At 42.9% G+C, this 14973-nt stretch overlaps 1 protein-coding gene across 13 annotated transcripts in view; it reads left to right on the plus strand.

The window, feature by feature from the left end:
- The window catches only part of HERC3 (HECT and RLD domain containing E3 ubiquitin protein ligase 3), a 50013-nt gene that overhangs the window by 550 nt on the left and 34490 nt on the right, over positions 1-14973 (plus strand). For 3 of the 13 annotated variants that reach the window (XR_009747517.1, XR_009747518.1, XM_061477047.1), the window contains exons 1-2: positions 26-342; positions 4224-4481. Coding sequence is in view for 7 of the 13 variants with exons in the window: in XM_061477047.1 (XP_061333031.1) it covers positions 4256-4481 (226 nt within the window). In the remaining 6 variants the exon portion in view is untranslated. Of the gene's footprint in view, positions 1-25; positions 343-4223; positions 4482-14973 lie in introns of those variants that run through there. The other 10 variants (XM_061477012.1, XM_061477018.1, XM_061477022.1 and 7 more) reach the window with 6 other exon arrangements.

Here is a 14973-nt window from a genome sequence, read left to right on the forward strand (position 1 = left end):
ATCGCCGGTTTTGGGGGTGGGCAGCGACGGCAGCAGCACGAACGGGAGTGTGTGGGGTGGAGACATGGAGGTGTTCTTGCTGATGCTGCAAGATGGAGATGGTGTGGGTCTTGTCTGGTTTCAGTCATCCGTTTTTAAGTGTTTTCTCCAGGGACACCTCTAGCTGAGGGTCTGTGGTTATGCAATGGAAGTAAGTGCTCTGTTTCTGCTGGAACTCATTCGCTGTTACACTTTGCTTTCTCTTGCTCTATAGCCTGGTCTACACTGGACGTTGAGTTGGAGTAAAACGGAGGCTAAAGGAAGACGAAAGTGGGCTTGGAGGCTTAGGGGCAGAAAGAAGCAGTAAATTCCTTCATTATTGGGCAGTGCTGATAGAAGGAGCGCACTAGCTAGCTGAAACCTCACAAACAACAGCAGAGAAGGAAGATCTTGTTTATTCATGACCTGCCAGTTGGCAATCCCTTTGTTTAGAGAGCATTCTGTCTTGAATGTTGCTTATTGAAAGCACGATATTTACTTAACTAACTTTCCGAGAAAGGGTGCTGCTGGGTTCACAGCAATGGCTTTAGAATATGTTTGTATAATCCTGTGAAGAGACCGTGTATGTCGTGATAGCTGTTAAAAAGAAAGAAAAGAAAAAAAAAAGGAGGTGAAATAAAACACATTCTATCACGATCTTACATGTTTTATTTTACCCAAACCACCAGGGTTATTTTCTCACCAAAGGATATATTTTTAGTATGTTAGCTGAGCCTTATTATAGCAGATCTCCCACCCACAATGGATTTCCTCAAAATATTCCCCACAGTGAGAGATTTTGCTATCTCTAGGTGTGCTGTGGACATGCTTCGCTGATTTGATGGTGAATTATTCCTGGAATGTCAGGGTTTCAGGATGTTGGGTTATATTCCCCCCCTCGCCCCTTTTTTTGTTTTGCTATATATGTGGAGTCTCTACAAATGACCAGCTTTGCTGCATTGCATCTGTTTATATCTCTAAAACCTGAGTACCAAGCTGGCTGTGTTGTGATCTGTGAAGAACACAGAATAGGTGATGTGGTTGAGTACTGCAGCTCTTGTGCTTTTTGCAATCCAGTTTTTAAAAGGCCCTGAGAACTTGAATGCACCGATGCATTAAGAACGCCCCGCCTTCCTTAAGGGTTTGTCCTCTGAAGATAAAAATCCAACTTTTTAAGGTGTATTGAGCTGAGCGTTAGGAATAATTAGCCCCTTTTAAAATATTCAGGTAATATACCTTACCTATATTTTGTACATAAGTGTGCAGGTACATGTCTGTGTTAGTGCCTGCCCACGCTAGAAACCTTTTTATATAGTTGTTTTAGTATAAGGAGGGTATGCCGCTCATAGGGGTAGTTTTCAGTGTAACATGAATTTTTACATCCTCTGCTCATGACAAAGATTGCCTTGCCAGATTGGAAACAGGGTGTGAAGTCGTCATTTGAAGCCTTGTCGTGTTTCAGGACACAGCTCCTATTTGAACACATATATTAAGACTTGCAGCAGCTTTTCTGGGGGAAGGAAAAAAAAATATTAGAACAGCTGTGATTTTAAAAATATGCTATGTCTTCAAAATAAGTAAATTAAAAATGTGGCTCACCAGCCCACTGGCAAATATTTAGCTGTGCCCATACACTGAAATGGGAACTGGCTATGCTGGTTTTTGTTCTTGAGTGGTAAGTGCTGCTCTGTCCCCTTGGAACAGAGCTGTACAGGGATTTATCAGCAAAACATTTAGAGGATGTGGGGTGGGATTCAGTGGAGATAATTTGAAAAAACTCGTGAAAAAAACGGTAGCTAAGACCAGATCTTCTAAAGGGTCTGGCACACCTCATTGTCTGTCGTAGGGATTGTTAAAAGTTCGGGGTGCTTCAGTAAGCCTGGCCATTAGCATGAATGGGGGTTGAATTCCTCTGGAATATCACCCTGGTGTGCATATGAATTACTGGGAGTTTGAACTCTTCCTGTTTTAAGGAGTGTCTTAGCTGGAGGAAAACCCATCTCTTACCAATCACATCACATCCCTCTGCCCATTACATCAACTTTTTGTAGAATATGAACACAAGGAAAGAAAGTATTTTTAGCATTTTAAATTAAATTAGCACTAGGAAAAATGACTGCAGTCTATGGGGAGCAGATTGTTCAGGAGCCCTTTTAGAAAGATATCCCAAATGAATATTTAGCTCATATTGTACAATGTCAGTGTAGTTCAGGTTGCATAGTGGTGAAATCTTTTCAGCTCAGAGGCAACATCCAGTTGTAGTAGCAGGGAATGTGATCTTTGATCTTCAGGTTTGCTGCTATTGTGCTGCTTGTGTCTTCATGACAGAGTAATTCCCCAGGCTGAGAAAAATGATAGTCCCAGATTTCTGCTGTTTCAGATGCCAGTTCTGAAATGGCCTTTGTGTTGCCACCTTCAGGGTGTTGCTTAAGCTTTTATTTATTTTTTTTTTAAGACAGAACATGAAGTTCACTATAAATATAGCAGTTGTGTCATTTAAAGCACATGCTCGCAATTTTACTGTGTCCGATGGCATTCCTATTCTTAGTGTAGGAAATGTTGTAGCCAGTGTAGAGGGGTATCTTTCATCAGACTTTTGTGCTGAGGGCAACCAAGTAGAGTGTACACAATGACTGATTTAACTAGACAGAGCCTTGTAACCTCCTGCTTTTTCCTCTGGGTGCTTTGAAGCTGGCTGGTGATAAGCACATCTGTGGATGTGAATGAATTGAATTATGCTGTAAAGGAGCAAAAGCAGTTAGGGATAAATGGGATTCATAGCATGCTTTAAAGAACCTAATAAGGATGGCTTGTGGTAGGAAACTGCACCACCAATGCAGTATAACTGGAAAATCCAGTCCTCTTCCTCCCCCATCCAGCTCAGTCCTGCCTCGCACCTGACTGACAGGCCAGGGTAGCAGGGTAAGAGATGAATGCTTGTTGCTTAGATTAGGAAAGGCTTTATTGCTAATACCTAAGAGCTTGAATTAGCACCAGGCTTTGGAAATGACCTGAACAGACGTGTTTCTTATCTGCTCAGAGTGAGAGAAGAAATCTTGTTTCCTTGAGGAATCTTCAGCATTTCAGGGGTTGCCTTTTGCTTTTTGTTCCTGTGCTAAAACAGTAAATGCTGCTTCTGTAAATGGCCTTAGTTTAAAACTTGGCATGGTGAGCCATAAGACTTGATGTCTCGGATCCTTCATTTTCTTCTTTCTTCTTCCCTTTACAAAAAAACTTTAATTGATTTCTGGCTCAAACAGAAGAGTTCTCAGTGTTGTATTAGTATAGCATGTTTAACAAATGACCCAAGCCTATTGAGATTAGGAGCGATGAGGGAGCGTTACCAGAATCTTTCACATGTTTCTTCTGGAATGAGAGCTCTTTCCCTCCCCCCACCTTTTATGTATTATCATCCTGTTGTCATTATCAAGTTCGGGCTGAGTAATTCATTGAGCCTTTCATATTGCTATGGCTCTTTCCTTCCCATGCTACTCATGTCTCTGATATCTCTGACTCCTACTGAGCGCAGCATAAAATACAACACCTGGCTGCTGGCAAGTTGCATTAATGTTGTCTGTCCATAGCTGTTGGGGCCAAGCTGTCAGTGTGCTGCTCCATGTGAACTGCTTCTTCTTGGGGAATTCTTACTGCAGCTTGGGGGGAGGATGTATACATGCACATATTTAGGTTGCAAGAATATGTCCAGTTGAGCAAAATACTTCTTAATCTGGGTTTATCAGAAATAACAGTTCTGCATTGGCCAGTATACCACAAATACTCATGTTGGTCTGTTCAGGACTAGTTTGACCACTTTTGAGATAATTTTTAAAGATTTCTTTAAGCAGTGGTCCCGGATATAACTCTCTAACTCCAACAGTTCAGGTTTGGACCTGTGAGTCTAAAAAGCATTGCACTGGGTTTGGCTGAAATAAAAGCTCAGGTCTGCTGTGTTTCAGAACACTACTACTGCCAGGTGGAGATGGCCAGGTCAAGGTGCTGACTTAGTACCTGAGCTATCTTGATTCCTCTTTCTTTGTGTGTGTAATGGTGGAAATCCGTTTTATTCTCAGTCCAGAAGCCTGTCAGTCATGCAGGAAATGCCTTTTTGGATTGTTTCCACCTCCTGCTCTGAGCAGCTTATCTCTGTAGAATCACTTGTTGAGTACTTGCTTCACTCACACTCCTTCCCTGTTTCTCTTTCCCAGGAAGGATACATGACTTCTTGAAAAGAGAGAAAATGCTATGCTGGGGTTACTCGTCTTTTGGACAACCTGGGATAGGTAGCAACCTCCAGGTCATCATTCCTGAACCACAGGTGTACGGCTTCATTCATGACAGAAATGTCAAGGAGGTGGCATGTGGAGGAAACCACTCTGTGTTCCTGCTGGAAGATGGGGAAGTGTATACTTGTGGCTTGAACACAAAAGGCCAGCTGGGGCATGACTGTGAAGGAAGCAAGCCAGGTAAATCTGCTTTTTATATGCACTTCAAACTGTCTCTAGGCTGGTGGGCTGAGAAGATAATGGAAGCTGCTTTGTTGTTGATTGCTGTGAATGAGCTAACAGAGCTGAAGATCATGTGTAATAACACAATAATGATGCTGAATAGTATTTGCTGGCTCTGGAAAGCTAAAGCTCAGCAGTATGGGTGGGGAGACAGGTCTCAGTGTCTGGGAAATGCATCGAAACAGAGGCGAGCGCAGATGGTCTCAGGGCAGACTGTGTTGTTTGGCATTATGTTGCCTTTTTATAAAAGGGGAGAGAGGGCCATGAGTCACAAATGTCTTTGTCTTTGCAATTGCACTGCATCCTTATGCCTACTCTTGTTCAGTTATTGCTGGGAATTTTGTCATTTACATCAAAGAGAAGAGATATGCCTTGAGTACAGTTGTGGAGAACAAACCTGATTTTAGCCATTTAGAGGGTTTATAAATTTTGTTTCCCATCATGGAAATCTCTTGTTGACTTGTGCTTTCACCCCTCATGCTTTCTTGATCTACAAGAAGGTCATTGTAACCTTGTGTTGCCCACACTCAAATTGTATTTTCTTTATTGTATTCCAGTGGGCAGAACCTGTGTGTGCAGAACCACAGAGAGCTAATGCCTCTCCATCCCAGGGTGAATGAGCATTTTGTGTATTTTGAGAATCCCTGAAGCCTGCCTTACAGACTTTCTTTTGAATGTTTGCCTTCTGATTCATTAACTTCCATTAACTTCTTGCTTTTGGCGTGTGATAAAGATTTCTGTTTCCATAATATAATAAATATTCATCTGTGGGTAATGAGAGCAATAAGATGTTTTTGTCGAACTGCAGGCTACCCTCTGTAAGGCTTAGGGCTTCTGTAATGTACACCATTATGGCATGATGGAGATATGAGTTGTGTATGAAATACCCACAGTTCTCCATGAGTGTTGTGTGCAAACCTGACCTGATTCCACTGCTCCTTTTTTCTGTCAGTTCATCTTCTGTGTTCCTCTCACTCTCAAAAATGCAGTGGTAGATGTTGGATGCTGGGTGTCCAAGGTGCTGGATTAGGAGTTGATCTTGAATCTGGCCTCTCTTGCTTTTCCTACCAGTGGTTTATAGACAATTACTAAAAGAGGTTGGGATTAGCAGGAATGCTTAAATCCTCTCTGTGCACAACCACTGTTCATCTTCTGAGGACTTGTAAATTTAGGCTTTGGAATAAATGAGATGCTTAGGAAAAAGAAGGTAAGCCTGAGAATGTTGTGCCCAGTCTGATGAGGATACTTCATCCTGCAAATCACCTAACTAGCTGCATGACTGTAGTGCAGAGACCCCAGAACTGGCGTCTCAGAGCTGGAGATGAATCTCATGAATCCTGAATGCTGGAGTGCAGACCTCTAGCACATAGGCAATCCTGCCTTTAACTAGGCCTGTAGAAGAGGGGCAGCCTGAGATTTGGAAATAGAAGTAAAATGGTCTTTGAGTTTGATCTCAGGTGTCCTACTGCTACCCCTTAAATTGAGGGACTGTCGCTAAGATGTGACACCAATTCCCAGTTATACTGCAGGTTTCATTTACTCTGGAAAAAGGTTCTGCAGTGCTGCTGTCTGAGGAGCCCGTGACCATCCTTGAGAAACTGTTTCTCTGCTGACAAAGCAATGCTGGCTGTGCCTGCAATGGTGTTTCTGCTGGCTGGGGCAGGTGGGAGAGGTGTGCTTAAAGCAAGGGACAGCTTCTCTTTTGAACTCATGATGAACAGTCACAGCAGTCTTTATACCAACAGTAAACTGGGGGAGAGTCCTGTCCCACACACTACTTTGTGTGGATCTGCTTTGGCTTGTGGCAATGGGAACTGAATTTCTTAGTTTGCCTTTGTAAATAGGAACAAGAAGAAACAAGCCCTCTTTCGCCTCCACTTCCCTTGCATGGAACAAAGATGACCTTATACACCTTTTGTATAGAAATGCACATCAAAGATAGTATTTTCTATTTTCCATTAGTTGTGGACCTATGAATGAAGCTACGTCTGACAGGAAGTGGAGATACATGTATGGGGCACAGGGGCTTGAGCTGTTGAAAGTTACAGATGACTATCATGAGGTGTCTGAGGTAGCGAATGGAATAAATGCCTGGAGCTGGGAGTCTTGCAACTGCATCTCTCCAGCTTCTGCTGGACAAGGCAGTGCAGGTTGAGGCCTCTTGGTTTTACTGCCTTATGGCTTGATTCTGCCTAGCCTGCAAAAGAAGCTGGAAGTGGCTGACCTCTGCCCAGCTCTGGAAGTGAGCCACATCTGCTGCAGCACAGCCTTCTGCAGCAGGAGATGCCAGGGGCTGACAGTATTGATTGTTCCCTCCAGGCATGCTTACCATGATCTGCAGAGTGGTTTGGTCGGGCTTGAGAGTAACATCAAGACATGCAAATATGCAGGGGGTCTTAAACCTTTTGAAGGCTAGGTGACTTCTGAGGGGTGGAGCACAGGTCTGTGCTTGCAAGAGGAAACTCCCTTTTTATCTGTCACACTTCTTATCTGAGTGTGTACATGAGTCTTATGCTGCCAGCACACTAAAAAAATTAGTGTTTTCAGAATGTGTGATTGTGGTGTTTAATCAGAGATGGTTATTTCCCAGGATCAGGTCTGCTTGTGAATAAAATTCTGGGACTTTGCAATGCACTGAAAATGGATCTAACCCTGTTCTCCTTGTAAAACCTGCGGGTAATGTCTTCCAGTGGGAGAAGAGTTGTTATATTTGCAGTGAATTTATGTGAAGACTGCATCCCTTTCTTCCCTTACTATATATTCCAAATAATGATATTTTTTTTCTCTTGTTCTGCTACCCACTTACATGTATCTGTGATAGGAGGATTCCATTTTGCTTCTCATTCATGCTGCTCACAAAAATGTCAAGCAGTGGCGCAGAATTGTTTCAGTAGTTTTTCTTGGAGGAGTCCTTTAGAGGACACCTTTTGAAGGACCCTTTGAAGGAAAAGCTCCTTTTGAAATGAACTTGTTAATTAAAAAGCTGTGTTCACTGTCACATCAGCTGAGCTTGTGGGTGTAATGCAGACATAGTAGTTTGCAAGGTGAATCTTGTGCCTCTCCACTCTTGAGAACAGAAATTACTCGGGGAGTGTTTGCATTGAAAGAGTATGAGTCTATAGAGGTTTATTTTCTGGAAGTGCCCTTTCCTCAGATTTTACATTGTAGTGGTAAAATGAGTATTTAAGATGTCTAAGACGTTTATCCTCACTAAAAGAATGTTATTTTTGAATAAAGAGCAAACAGTCTGTGATGGTTTTCAGCCCCCCACTTCTGAGCTAGGGAAATACTTGGGTGTGTCACTCCACCAAGAGCATCTCCCCACATTGTGATGTTACTTACTGTTTCATTCCTTATTTGAATTGTGGTTAGCAAGCTACTTGAGGAGCTCATCCCTCTCAGGGATGGATACCTGGCTTTGTTATTACTGAAATGTTTTGGGTTTTTTTTTCTTCCCTGAAACAGTCTATAGCTTGTGTCTCTGCAATCACTTGGCAGGGATGCAGAGCGAGAAATGCCGTCCCAGTATTCTATCACCATGACCATAGTTAATAAAGGTTCTGTCTGACCTGTCTTAAGTAGTTACTCAGAGTAACTACTTAAGTAAGTCAATGTACTTGGAGTTCCCAGAGTCTCTGACAGTGTCTTAGGAGAAGCAATTTGGCAATCTTAGTTTTGAAGTATTGAGTCCACTACTCTGCAGAATCAGTCTGAGTTTGCATTAATTTCCTGAGCAGCATCAGGTGTTAACATACATTATGTCTCTAATAAGAAGTGATAATTTTGTACTGCAATAGTTTTAGGAAGCAGATTTATTCTCCGTGGCTATATCTATATTTCCAGTTCTTCAGCCATGAAATCACTTTGATTTTCTGCAGGTCTGACATGAGATCTTGACTCTCTGTGGTGATCCCTAGATAAGCATGTTCTATCTGAATGGGCGTGCGTATTCTGGGGAGCAAAGGCCTGGGTGCTTAAGGTAAAGGCTCTTTTGGCATTTGGGCTGAATTAGAGGAGCGTGAAGTAACTAGCTGGTGGTTAGCCATTTGAAAGCTTTTAAAATGTGCTCAAGTCCGAGATGTGGAACTTGTTCTTTTTTTGGACTAGAGGTTTATTCTCTGCAAGTCATTTGGACTTCATGTGACTTCTGCTAGTGAGAAAACGTGGGCTTTGGTAATCACTGTCTCAGAGTTGCAGGAAAATGTCTGGGGACAAATTCTCCTTGAACCTTTCCTCTGGTAATATACAGCAGACAAAACCATGGTTTTTCACCATATTTCCGTTCTGGATGCAAATGGCAGGGTAGCATTGCTTCTGTGTAAATTGTGGAGCCTACCTACTCATCACTGCAGAGCTAGAAATATCATCATGTTCAATCTCTTTCAAAAAGCAGGAAAAAAATACCAGAACAAAAGCCACTACATGATCTGGATCACCTGTATTTCTCTGAACTCAGTGGCCTTTCTTTTCAAACATAAGTCCACTTCTCCTGCACTTCAGCACGGGGTTACAGAGATCTTAGTGCTCACTGTGGCATGCCTGTTAATCATAAACCCTGTAACAGCTGAGAATTCAGATGTGCGACCTGCTTGGAAGGACAGTCTGTATAGATTTTCCTCTTTTAGCCTCTTCCTGGTGGGTGAGAAGTCTGCCAGGAGGCCCTGGTTGCACAGGAGGAGAGTGGTGGCAAGACTCGTGTTTGTTGGATGCAGCTGTGGAATTGACCATGTTGCAGATGAGGTATGGCTACTGCATTGAGTCAGTGAGGCTGAGTGCCTCTCCTGGTGGGAAAAGAGAATGGTTAGTTCTCCTGCCCTCCTGCTCTTTTGCATGAGGAGAAACAAGAAGAAGGAGCTTAAATGCCAGTAACTCCAGGAGGTCCCACTGAGCAGGCTTTTCACAGAGGATGTGAGATGGTTTTGTCCCCAACTATGAGTTGAGGCATGGAGCTGAGGTATGTGGCTATTGCAACCCTTTCCAAGTGCTGTGGTGTGGGAGAGTCCTGCTTTGCATTCTGGCACTTTATACCCTGAAGCAGAGCTGCATGCTGTGAAAAATATAGTAGAGGCATGGCAGCCCTGTTTGTAGGCATTGGTCTTGCCAAAGCCTGGGAGGGTGTTCCTGGAACAAGTGTGAGGGAGGGATGGAGCCATGTGGGGACAGGGGGGCGCTTGCAGAGTCAGGCCTTCAATGCTGACCTGCAGTAGCTGACTTCAAAATGGAAAAACAATAAAGGAAGGATTAGGCCACAGTTTATGTTTCAGCACCTATCATAAATGTTATTTGTAAAAAGAGACAGATTATTATATTGAACTGGCCACCCCTTTGTAGCGTTGGGTATCTTCATTTGTACCCATCTCTTGATCGCTTACCAGATCTGACCAAGGCTATATGAGGTTGTCGTGTCACCAGTGACTGCAGCAATGTGGACTTGTGTTGCAGTATGTCCATCTCAGCTGAACTGGTGCAATTTGGGCCTCAGGATGATTTTAGGTTTCAAAATTAGAAAGCTGGATTCAAAAATGACTTAATTTAAAAGCAATATGTGTATGGCCAAACAAGAAACAAAATCGAAGGAAGTGCTTTCTCTTAGATGTCGTAAATATGCATGTGTTGTGTTGAATTGATTTGCGGAGGGCTGTGGATGTGCCAGATATTTATAGGGGGATGGTTTAAAATTTGTGTGGTCTGGATGATAACTGACTCCTACCAATACTATGAGACCACAGGATTAGGAGAGTATAAACTGAAGAGAGGTGAGGCTCTTGAGGAGAACCTTAAACCAGCAGAAATGTGATTTCTTGTTAGTAAAGAAATTTATAGTCTGAGCCTAAAATGGCTATAATGTGTTCTCAGATGTAACTCTGAAGTGCTGTCTCTAAAACCACATTTATTATTACAACCACCAGATTTCTCTTTTGATTTGACTTTGAGGGGTGAAAAGCAGAGTGAGTCCAGGAAAGCAAGATACTGCTGTTTTAGAATCAGTACAGGCTATTGTACTGAGGACGTGACGGACCAGCTTTTTGCCCTTTAACTGGGGATTTGTTAGGGCAGTTTAGCAACCTGAAGTTGCATTTATCTTGGTTGTATTTGTTATTCCTGTATTGTGTATACTATTTGGAGGCTTTCTGAAGGTGCAGCAGAGATAAAGGCTGTCCATATGCCTGGCTTGGAAGGAGCATGAAACCCTGGTGTGTGTATGGTATGTGGCACCAATGGCTGTCCCGTCTTCTGCAACCATGCTGAAGCTGAAAGATGAGCTCAGGGTGAAATGAGTGGGTAGCTGTGTACGTGTGGTGAGGTAAAGGAAGAGGCAGGAAAAAAGCTGGAGGTGATAATGCATTGACCTTTTCATACCCAGACTAGTTGTCTGTACTGGACAAAAGTGATGACTTCCTTAAGCTGAATGCATAAGCAGGGCTGAGAATCCCAGCTTCTAGGAGAGATTTTAGTAGTTTGGTGGCTGCTGATGCTGTAAGTTCATTGTTCTTGTCTTCACGTTGTGTTATGTAACACAACCACAGATGCTGATATGCAGTTACTGGCTTTTTGTATAGGTGGAGGTCTGTGAATAGATGTCCGAAATAAGAAATCTTGCTCCTCCAACTACAAAAATTCTACTTCCACTTCCAATATAGCAGCCCAGGTGGTCTTTCTCTTGCCTTAATATCTTGTGTTTCCTTTGTATAAAAGCACACAGGAATGTGTGTTGAGGTAACAAAGCCTGTGTTTTTGGTAAAAGTGAATATAAGGCATTTTGTATGATTTGATCTGGAAGGCTTACAAGAGTGTGTAATGGTCTCCAGGATCAATGACCCCTTTCCTGAAAAAGGGGTTGGTTTGTTTTTCAGTGTGCAACTATTATATGGAAAGACCGAGTTTGATTGTGGCTCATGGTGTATGCTTGTTCCTTGTTCTGTTTATAGACATCAAGTATTCCAGAAGATGCATAACTCTGGTGATTTTGACTCGGTCAATGTAAACCAGCCTGATACTCTTCCTTAAGCTGTATGGGAAAGAAGAATTTATCTCAAAGATCTCAATGAAACTTCTTTTTCTTCTCAGAAATGAAATATTTGTGACACTTAAGGTTGCTGTCAGAAAACAGCTGTTCCTACAGCACAGCTGTGAAGAGATGCTCACTCTCTTAACAACTGACCTGCCTTTTAAACAGCTGCCTATCTATATAAACACACAAAAAGGAATGTACAGATGCTCAGCTCTCCTCTTCTTGGAATGTCTGTCAAATCTTACAGTATTAAAAAATCAGTAAGCTTTTATAAATGTTTAATAGGACTGTGTTAATTACCTTCCTTTCCTAGTCACTGCACTGCTTTGCAGTAACATATTTTCAAGCGGAGTTTGTGTACCTGAAGGCAGGGATGCTGTACTGAGTCTGCACTGTGCAGGTGTGGCTTTCCCGGAAAGTGTGCCTTTGTCCTGCTCCGGTGCATATCAGTGCAGGATTGAAATAAATGGGAACAGAGTGAGACATGCACCAGGTACTTTTGAAAATCACATGGTACTTTGTCAAAGCCTGGGGCTGCCACAGGTGAGACTCCTTTGTACCCAAATTGTCAGAGCCTTAACTTCAGTTGCCAGTCTCTAATCAGGCTGCTCTTGGTACTGCTCTGTTTTCTGCTGCAAGTGTAGCAGCAGCTCACAAAAGGAAGACCTCATTATTTGCAAGTTGAACTTTTAAAGCCCAATTTCCTTTATGGATGTAGTAAACTTCAGTTGCCAAAAGTCACACGAGGTTATGTGCTGATGTAAACTTTTGTTTGCTCCATACTTTTTGGCCCACACTAAGGGAAGTTTGAGAATAAGGTGGGCTGTGACAGAGAGGGAGAGAATAGCAGGCAGAAAGCGAAGGTAGGTGTCATACAGTGGGGATGTGGTCTTCCCCTGAGGTTTGCTTTTGTAGTCTTATGTTGTGCAGGTGCAGAGCATGATGCTTCCCACACACTTGCTCGCAGTAGTCTCGCATCGTCTGAGTCCAAGATACAGCAAGCACATGATGCCTTCTTGGAGAGGCTCAGCAAGGAGGAGGAAGGTAGTGGTTGCAAAATTGTGGGGCTAGTGTGGGGCAGGGTCATTCTGCCTGCCTACGTGCTGTGTGTGCCATACGACTGGCCATGCTAGAGACTGTCTGCAGTTACAAAGGTGTGTTCCTGAAACTGTCCTTCAGCCCTTGCCTCCTCCCTCTGAGGCTTCCTCCAGTGTTGCTGCCGACAAATCACAGCCTGCAGAGATGGTGTGAGTGAAGCCACAGTAGCATTTTTAGCTGGGTAGATTAGCTTCAGTTTTTAAAAGCGCCTGATAGCTTCAGAAAATCTGTATTTTCCTTAAGTGGCTTACAGAGTCTGAGTTCTTCCTCCCAGACCTAGACTCCAGATCTTGTCCATGGCAGTTGTGAGCACAAGATGACTAGGTGCTTGGGAGCTGCAAGTGTGCAGAGGAAAATTAGAGGCTTATTCTTGGAAACTAAAAGGAGAGCAGAAGAGGCAAAAAGGTCCTGACAAACAGCTTGATTTTTTCCCTTCCCCAGTTACCAGTTTCCAAGTGGCAGAATCACACTTCCACTGGAGATGACGGTTCCTGGAAAAGTTGGTGAGTGTACTTGTGCTGCTAATACTAGTAAAAGCCCTGAATAGCTAAGACGTTGTTGAAGTTATGTTGCCAAAATAAGGAGAAACCTTCATAAGGGGAGGGAGGAGTCTTGGTGTGCTTAATGCACTTTGGGTTGCCAGAGTTTCAGTTGCTGTACTTTAGTTTTTCTCTTTTTCTCTTTCCAGTTCCATTAAACCTCAGACATGTTTAACGCTCAGCTAACTTCATTAGGATTGGATTCATGAAGCTCATCGCAGCCTAGAAATACAGCCAGGATGTCCATATGCAGAAACATCTCTGGGATGTGCCAGTGGAGACTGGGGAATCAGTAGACAGCTGAAATTCCCTATTAAACGTATAAAAATCTTGTCAGGGAGTTTGGGGATCAACTATTGATTGCTTGCTTTTTATAAGTGCTTTAATGAATTGCTGGTGACTGGTAAGTCTGGGCCATAGTGTTTTTCTCATTTTCTTGTAGGTTGTGGCAGGTTTTTCATGGAATTTTTGACTCTTGAATCAGGCTTCCATAAGCACTAAGACTATTAGTGTCACCTTGTTAGGTGGTTTAATGTGTTGATATAATTTATCTCTTAAAGGAGAGAACTCGGATCCTTGCCTGTTCCAAGGCTTTCAGTACTCAGAACAGAAAGACCATATGGGTAAAGTTTAGGTTGCTACTGATGTCTCATTACACATCCAGCTGCCTTGTGCATTAGGTTGTTTTATCTCAGGCATGATGTATCTCAGCGTAGATATGGACTATAATAATAAGCATCGCAGTGCAAAGAAACTGGCTCATCTGTCCTCAGACTTGCCATCTGCTGGCATTTAACCCAAGGGAATTCTTGCCCATGGTTGTTTCTCCCCTGTGTTTAAGCCACTATCTCTTTCTTATCTGGGCAAGCTAGAAAGACTCTTATAGAGTCCCAGCAGACAGCAGTAATCAAGATGAGCGAATGCTCGGGTTGAGTTTTGTCCAGGTGTCCAGGTAAGACTGAAATCACTTGAAATTTTTCCAAGCCACAGCTTCTTCTCACCGGTGAAGAAATCCAGATTCTTCCACCTAAGGTGTAAACCTCAGGGCTGATAGTTTCTGTACATCATTTTCAGACAGCAGAAGCCATCTGGTGCTGTTCTTGTATGTCCCAGTACACATATGGCTGAAGGATTCTGCCACATCCTCTAGCAAAAACCTGTCTTGCAAGCAGCTGGAAGCTGTACATAGAAAGGGTGTACCAACTCTCTGATAGATTTACTAGGAGAGCTAATTAATCATTCATTGCCTGTACATTTTAATCAGTGCAGTATAAGTGAGTGCTTTGTGCTTCCAACAGTTGCAGATACTGAGGATCTTGTATGGCTTTCCAGCACTGCAGGAGGCAAAGCACAAGCTCTCTTTTATGAACAGTGAAACTATGGACTGAAGGTGGGCTTTTCAGGGGTTTTCATTCTTGTCCCAGCTTTACTGCCATTTCATAGCCTTGAGGCTAAATGAGCTGTCAGAAAGTTGAGTTACAGAAACATACAGCTCTTGTCCTCAACTTTGTTGCTGGAGTGTCCCTGCAAAGCACAGACAGGCAAAAAAGCACAAGAGCAGTCCAGGAAACCAGGCTCTGTCACCATTCAGAGTATGCGTGTCCTGACAGCATTTTGCCTGGACCTCATTCTTTGGTCCAATGTGTATATTATGAAAAGATCTAACAAGGTTAAGACCTAAAGAAGTCAAACCTTCATATGTCTGTTTGTGTTGAGATCCATGAGTTAAAGTGGACAGAAGAGAGAAATGAAAACTGATCTCCACCAGATACAAAGAACTGATAAATTACTTCTGAGCATT

Source organism: Pezoporus flaviventris, unplaced genomic scaffold (assembly GCF_033815535.1).
Source record: "Pezoporus flaviventris isolate CSIRO_AGI_PZ_B2104156 unplaced genomic scaffold, CSIRO_AGI_Pfla_v1 ptg000002l, whole genome shotgun sequence".
Taxonomy (NCBI): Eukaryota; Metazoa; Chordata; class Aves; order Psittaciformes; family Psittacidae; genus Pezoporus; species Pezoporus flaviventris.